General features: G+C 42.0%; 1 protein-coding gene across 17 annotated transcripts in view; it reads left to right on the top strand.

Annotated features, from left to right (window-relative positions):
- The first annotated feature begins 903 nt into the window (after positions 1-903).
- Positions 904-7,832, top strand: part of map1ab (microtubule-associated protein 1Ab) — a 74,666-nt gene continuing 67,737 nt past the window's right edge. For all 17 annotated transcript variants that reach the window (XM_029758330.1, XM_029758328.1, XM_029758327.1 and 14 more), the window contains exon 1: positions 904-1,187. In XM_029758330.1, the coding sequence (XP_029614190.1) occupies positions 935-1,187 (253 nt within the window). In that variant the 5' untranslated portion in view covers positions 904-934. The remainder of the gene's footprint in view (positions 1,188-7,832) is intronic.

Genomic DNA, 7,832 nt, shown 5'->3' with positions numbered 1-7,832 from the left:
AGTCATCTAGAGCCTAAAAAAATTACTTTCTTACATATTACATATGCACATTTTTATTTACCACATTTTATCCATCTTAAAGAAACGGGGCAAATCAATAGACTTTTAATCTGACACATTGCATTCGTGTTGTTGAGTCATATCACGATGACTAAGGCTTTTTTATTTTAACATCCCTCAATTTTTTAACTTTGATGTTGACAACATACCAAAAAAAAAAAAGGCTTAGAGTCTTTCTCTGCATTTTTGACAATGTTTATAATTAATCCTACCTTGTCTGACAGATCCCGAAAAAAATACAATGGGTGGTTCTCTGAGGCAGCATTGCAGCAAGCTCTCTGCGTTTAATGCCAGTCTGAGCCTGGCATGAGCTGGCATCGCCAAAATGTGCACATTTCAGCAGAGGAGTCAGCAGTTTGCTGTGGCTTTGGAATTACACTGGCACTGTACAGGCACTTTAATCTGCCATCTTGGACAGAGACTAACACAAACACACTTCCACAAACTGCTAAAATGCTATTTGATGTGTGTGTTTGTATGTTCGTGTGTGTGTGTGTGTGTGTGTGTGTGTGTGTGTGTGTGTGTGTGTGTGTGTGTGTGTGTGTGTGTGTGTGTGTGTGTGTGTGTGTGTGTGCATGTGTTTTGTTCTCAGAGTGGACTATATAGGCTACTGAAAATACACTTTGAGATGCTGCAGATGTCAGCCCATTGGTACGTTTGAGATTTAAACTTAATCATACTTTGGGGTGGGGGTTCTAAAATCAAGGTACTCCCCTTGGACATGCCCAATCACTCACTATGTGACATCACCCTGCTGCATGGGCGTTTAGACCAATCAAATGGAAGTAAACAGCTCCAAAAGTGAACGTTATGATACCCCCGCGAGCCCTCCCCTACCTTTGCCCCTGCACACACGGTGCTCCTGGAAGTTGTCATGGAGATAGACCCGTCCCAGGCGTCTGCTCTCGGGATTGTTGCCATGGAGATCCCTACTCGAGGTGAGCTCTCGGTAGTGCAGGAGGACGAGAGCAGCACGCAGCTAGGGTTCGAGAAGCGAATTCAGGACCTTGGAGAGCAGCGGCGCCAAGGACCCCCTTTCAGCCAAGGGAACTACTACATGCTTATAGTGATAGGAGAGATAGCGACAGACCACCAGCTGCAACGCGCTAGAGACCAAGTTGAGCGGGGTGAGTAGCCCCGAGTCACCGAGTCTCACTTTTTACACAATAATTCTGTAATTCCAGCATGCATAACGTCCTCTAATATATATATATAATAGCATAGAAAAGATTGAAACGTATAAGATACAATTGAAAGATATTAAAAATGCGTGGACGGTTTCCTTTTAAGGAAATGCCGCATCGGGAATATTGAATCTGCAGTTCAACGAAATGCCCATACGCCACTTTTTACTGGAACCTTTTGTGCAATATAGACTTCTGGTTTGCTTGAAGTGCACCTGTTTTGTCTTGAACGTTTCACAATCGTTTAATAAATTACGAGGGATTATCTAATTCTTCGGTTAAAAAAAGAAAATTGAGTACATATTTGTTCGTTTTTCAAAATAGGGACACAAACACATGTCATAATAATTGCTTCCCGGATAATTCATGCTTGTTTTGAATAGCTTACAATATAAGATGTAGCCTTCAGGTTTTTTCTATAGCCTATTTGTTTAAAAAACAAAATGTGAACGTGATCCTAATAACACATGTAGCCTGCCATTAGAGGGCCCACTACAAGAAGGGGAAAAAAGTTGCGCACATTCTCAGCAATGGTGTGATACACAAACAACAGCAACGAATTGACCATGAGGTGGGAAAATGCTTAGAATAACTGGTTTGCCTTGTTAGAAAAGCACCCTGCCGAGCTGCTGGTGTGTTGTCCTCATGAATAATGAGTCACCCACAGCACTGAGACATTCAGAAGGATGTTCGGTTAAATACAGTAGTGTTGTTGTCTGGCAGGTTCTCTCTGTATCAAGGAAGCCCAGGGACTATGCCAAGTGTTGCAGCTATGGGAAAATCTTCAGTGTGAGCTAAAAGGCTAAATGGTTGCCATTTGGATAATAGAAAGCTGGGTGTCATCCAGTGTTTCTTAACACAGTGGGTTATGTCCCAAATGGCACCCTATACCCCTTGCCTTCATATTGCACTACTTTTGACCAGGGCCCACAGGGCTGTGGTCAAAAGTAGTGCACTGTATATGGAATAGGGTGCCATTTGACACAGACTCGTGGTGTGAAAGAATGCTAGGTGTTTTCACAGGAGTTTGCTGGTCAGCAGCAATTGGAGCGTGGCTGCCAGCTCTCCTTCGCCGGAGACGGCTAATGATGAATCACCCTATTAAGTGCCTGGCTGGCACCATGGCAACCGCCTCATTGCCATCATTACCAAGGACCATGCGTGTCATGACACTTTTTCTCGGGATATGAGAGATCGACATCATCGCCATATTGTTTTTCCGTACAGAGTGATATCAAAATAGCCTGGATGCCGGTCTGTTTCCATTCATGCCAACTTCTCGTGGTTTTGGAAAGGCAACAGAAATCGTCGTGTCATTGTTGAATGCAGAATGAGACAGGCAACCCTCCCTGCTAGTTCCATTGGGATTTTATCCTGTAAAAGTCTTGACCTCTCCGTTCTCTTGTAGTCTGAAAGTGGCGTCAATACTTGGTAGGCTGCCATTGGATGGAGATGAGTGGCCATTTTATGTTGCCTTGGATCAGACTACTGGTCTCCAGTTGGGTTTAGTCCTCTGATCAAGGTCTGAATGATGACCCTATTGACAAACCTCTGCAGACAATACCCTACGATCACAATATACTTCAGTCCTAGGCCTAGATTCAATCAGATCAAGCATTTACCGGCCATAGCAGACACAAGTATAGCAGATGTTTTGGCGTTGTCGGAGGTGGAACTGCGTAGAAGCCGTGAAATCAGTGAGCAGCTGCGCTTGTGATCATTGTCATGAAGCCACACCTGCCCCACTCGCGTTAGAAGTTCAGAACGAGAAAGTGTAGGCGATGTAGAAAATCATTCAACGGAATAAGGAGGATTTCTGTCATAATCGAGGTGTAGATTACATCTCACATTCCAGTGTTTGAACTTGTAAACAAGGCTTAATGCGACTCCATGCAGCCAACGGCAGTGCCCGCTTTAGGTATAATGCCTGGAGCCGCTTGGTGCTTGATCAGACACCACCAAAACAACCACCATGCGGACGTTGGCTAAAGTGGATCAGATTGAATCGAGCCCCTAGTGTTGCATGTTGTGTAAGCCACCCCAAGTTGACCACTGTCTGTAGTCTTTATTAGCAAAGACATTTAGCTAGCAAGCTCCCAGTGGCCATGAGCGGCCAACCATTTGCAGAGTTCACCGGCCAACTGCCTATTGCTCATGGGCTTTACCGCAGGCCGACAACAACAAGCAAAAATGACTAACAATGTCATGTCAACTGTTGGTTAGCCATAGATGGTAGGTATATGCTGACATTAGATGTAAGGGCCCATTGAAATGTGAACGCTACCATTGTAGTCCAATTGTATCACTGTCCCATCAAGGGTAAGTGTGGTAGGCTATGGGAGACAGCAGCTTGGAGGAGGTTGGGTATGACTTAATTTACCAACATTATACACAGTTGTTCTTGGGATCTGCTTGAAAACTTCCCCCTGTAGTTTAGGGACCGGGGTTAGTTTAGGGACCGGGGATAGTTTAGGGACCGGGGATAGTTTAGGGACCGGGGATAGTTTAGGGACCGGGGATAGTTTAGGGATAGTTGAGACAGTTACCGCTATGAGGGCATTTCGTTTTGCTTCCTTCTGTTTAATAAAATATAGTTCATGGGTCATTCTTGAATTGCGGTGTCATTTGGGATAAAATTCTATGGTTTTTCTAGAATTGTTTTCATTTAAATGTATTTGGGTACTGTTGTGTAAGTTGTGTATTGGGGTATTTGGAATCAGTGACAATGTTTGCTGCTGCATTAGAGAAATCAAAAACAAGTACCACATGTCATAAGGTTTGCAACGTACCTCAACTCGCACCTCTTCATCCGTGGGATTGGCCCGGAAGAGTCATGGCAACGCATACACGTCAACTTCGAAGGTCCATTTCTTGACCAAATCTTTCTCGTGCTTGTGGATGCTCATAGCAAGTGGCCGGTGGGTGTCATCATGAGGTCTACTACTGCAGAGAAGACCATCGAGAAGTGTTTAGTCGGTTCGGATCGCCACTCCAACTCGTTAGCGACAACGGACCGCAGCTAGTGTCCCAAGAAATGGCCACGTTCCTACAGGTGAATGGCGTCCAGCACATCAGGTTCGCACCGTGTCATACATCAACCAACGGGCTGGCGGAAAGGTTTGTACAGACCATGAAACATGCCTTAAAAGTGTCTCAGGGTCAAGGGACACTGAACCAATGCGTGAACAGATCACTCCTCATGCAACCCCGAGCTTTGCCTGCTTAGGTACTCATGAAGAGAGAGCTATGCACAAGATCCAATCTACTCAAACATCCGAACGCAAAGAACACAGGGCGATATGTCAACAGGAGAGTCAAGTCAAATGTCATGAGCTTTCAGGACTGAGCTTTCAATCCAGGAGAAACTGTTTTAGCAAGGAACTACCTCAAAATGACCAAAGTGGGTTCCTGCAACAGTCATTGCTCAGACTGTTCCTGTGTCCTACACTGTCCAGACTGCAGAGGAGGTCATCTGGAAAAGGCACACAGATCAGTTACTGTTGAGTAAAGAAACACTGACAGAACCACCAGTCGTGAGTAATCCAGAACTGTTACTGGGTGACACCCGGACCCAGCAGTCATCACCTAGGGGCTTACAGTCACGTTCTCAGGACACTGACTCAGCCGGCACCCACACAACAACACGACGAGGCTGTGACACAGGCTACTCACGTGGTTATGAAACCCACAAGACATCTTCCCGTTCTCAATCGACTAACAGCGTCATGACTTTAAATCAATTTTACCATTATGATAACATTGTGCCGCAACCAGGAACAGTAACACCAATGATGGTAACACCAATCAGACATTTTAGATTGAGGCTTTTCTTAAATGGAGGCCACAGTTGCTCAATCCTAAAGTCATTAACCCTTTAAAAATAATTTACTGAAGTAATATGATTAATATGTGGGGCGGCAGGTAGCCTAGTGGTTAGAGGGTTGGACTAGTAACCGAAAGGTTTCAAGTTCAAATCCCCGAGCTGACAAGGTAAAAATCTGTTGTTCTGCCCCTGAACAAGGCAGTTAACCCACTGTTCCTAGGCCGTCATTGAAAATAAGAATTTGTTCTTAACTGACTTGCCTAGTTAAATAAAGGTAAAAACATGTTGTTGTTTTTTTATATAAAAAAAACTTTGTACACAATGTTATTTCCCTTCATTTAAATTGAGTAACACCAAGTGAGACTTTGGATTTAGACACAAATGTATGACATACTAAAACCGTGTGATTAGCTAATAATTTTCTTTAGTATAAACCCCTTCCCTGATAAGTTTGCCATTGGGGAATGGGTGATTTTGAAATGGGTGATTTTGAAATGGGTGATTTTGAAATGGGTGATTTTGAAGGCAGTAACACCAATGACATAAAACTGAGGGACAAAGAGTATATCAGTTCAAATAAATTGCTATTTGAAGAGCCATCTTTATTTTTTATTAATCTGTGTATTAAATACTTTTGTTCACTCTCTAACATTCCAAATAATAGCTAGATACAGTATCTCTAAATCCCCAGAACAGGTCACTACAACATGTCACTACAACTCTACACATCACTACTGGGAGAAGCCAATTTGCTTACCCTAACTACTTTAAACAAGGCATAAACATAAAAAGTTATTAAGCACTTGCATTATGTTTTATTATTGATAAATAGTCAGATATAAACAAAAACTTTTTGTCATATTACAAGTTTTATTCAAAGGCAAGTGCCACAAATGCCACAGCGATTCAAGAACGACCCTCAGGGAACATTTTAAAAACGTTCTGTAGGAGCATACGAAACAGGCTGCAGGCGTATTCCACACAACAACAAAAAAAGTGTCAGGAGAAGACATAGACTAGCGGTCATGGCTCACAGTGGCTTAGTCAAAACTGGAGGCAGGCAGGCAGCAGCATGGAAAATGACCCTTGACAGTGTAACTGAGAAAATGAGCTCTCCTCCTGCTTTCTCTCCCCCTGCTCCGCTCCTCAGACACAGTGCGAACACAGAGTAGCTACTTTGCATTCTCTATCCTTCATTCTCAGAGGATTTCTAAACCACCGTTGGCATCGCACTGTGTGCCCTACTCACAGATTTACAGGGTGCGGAACTAGTCGCCCATTATTCATTTGGTAACACTTGGGGAATCAGTATTAATAGTGCTTATTGGCTCCGTGGGGTTTTAGGATTAGTTCGAGCCAATCAGAGCAGAGTTTGTTGAGCTGCAGTGTCGTTCAGTTGGTGATGGGTAGTTAGTCAGAGAGCTCTTCTGAACTATTGAACACCCCGTTTTCTTACAACTACTGAGTGATCACACAAACACACACACACTCCTTCAATGACCCATTGGGCACACCACCTCATTTCAACGTGGAGAATTGGGTCATATTTGGTAGATACGTTGATCAATGAGGTTCCAACCTATTATCGCCCACTCAAAAAGAAAGCCAAAAGTTTGTTGAATTCCCAATGTGTTGTCACTATGCTTTCAAACATTTAAAAGAACTACGCAATTCCAAATGAATATCAATGTCAGATTTTTGGTTCAGCTGTCACCTAAATGTGTTATCACTGTGCTTTCAACCATTCAAAAGGTACACCAAAGTTCAAATGGGAATACAATGTCAGATATTGTGTTTATTTATGAAACGACTTCATGTGTTATCACTGTGCTTAATCTAGTAGCGCAACCAAATGACCTGGATTGCAGTTAGTTGAGGTGACATTAAAGTACATGGTGCAAGTGATCAATGGCGTTTGCGATTCTGTGCAGATTCTTTTAGCAGTTGTGTAGATTTCCACCGACCTGTGACCCCGAACATGCACGCTTTCTATAATTACTTAATACATTTATTGTTACTGTAACCTCAAAATGTGGATGTGTTACTCATTTTAAGGTGGAATGAATACTGTTACATTCATTTGTAAGCTAGCCTTAACATTAGGCTATTTACTGTCTTATAAAAGTCATATTGAGTTGTGTTTGGTTGTCAACGCAACCGAATATCAACATTTGAAGGAGATGTATCTTCTACTTGGATAGTTCCATCTGTGCCACTGAGTCTGGTATTAATTCTGGTTTGTCTACAAATTAATAATTGATGTTTGATTCACATCACCATTTCAACCAAAAATCTAAGTTAAAGAATAAGACTAAATCAAATCAAGCTTTAAATGCACTTCAAATACAGGCTGATTTGATTTAATCCTATTTTTTTACTTACATTTTTGGTTGAGATGGAGACATGGATCCAACATATTTATTATTAACACGTAGATTCAATTTGAAATTAACCAAAGCTTGAACAGTGGTGGAAAAAGTACCCAATTGTAAAACTTGAGTAAAAGTAAAGATACCTTAATAGAAAATGACTCAAGTAAAAGTGAAAGTCACCCAGTAAAATACTACATCAGTAAAAGTCTAAAAGTATTTGCTTTTATAGATACTTAAGTATCAAAAGTAAATGTAATTGGTAAAACATACTTAAGTATAAAAAACAAAAGTATAAGTATAAATCATTTCAAAATCCTTATATGTGTGTTTAGTGAGTCCACCAGATCAGCGGCAGTAGGGATGACCAGGGATAAGAGCATGAATTTGACAATT

Source organism: Salmo trutta, chromosome 7 (assembly GCF_901001165.1).
Source record: "Salmo trutta chromosome 7, fSalTru1.1, whole genome shotgun sequence".
In the NCBI taxonomy this organism is placed as follows: Eukaryota; Metazoa; Chordata; class Actinopteri; order Salmoniformes; family Salmonidae; genus Salmo; species Salmo trutta.
This window is presented reverse-complemented; position numbering and strand designations above follow the sequence as displayed.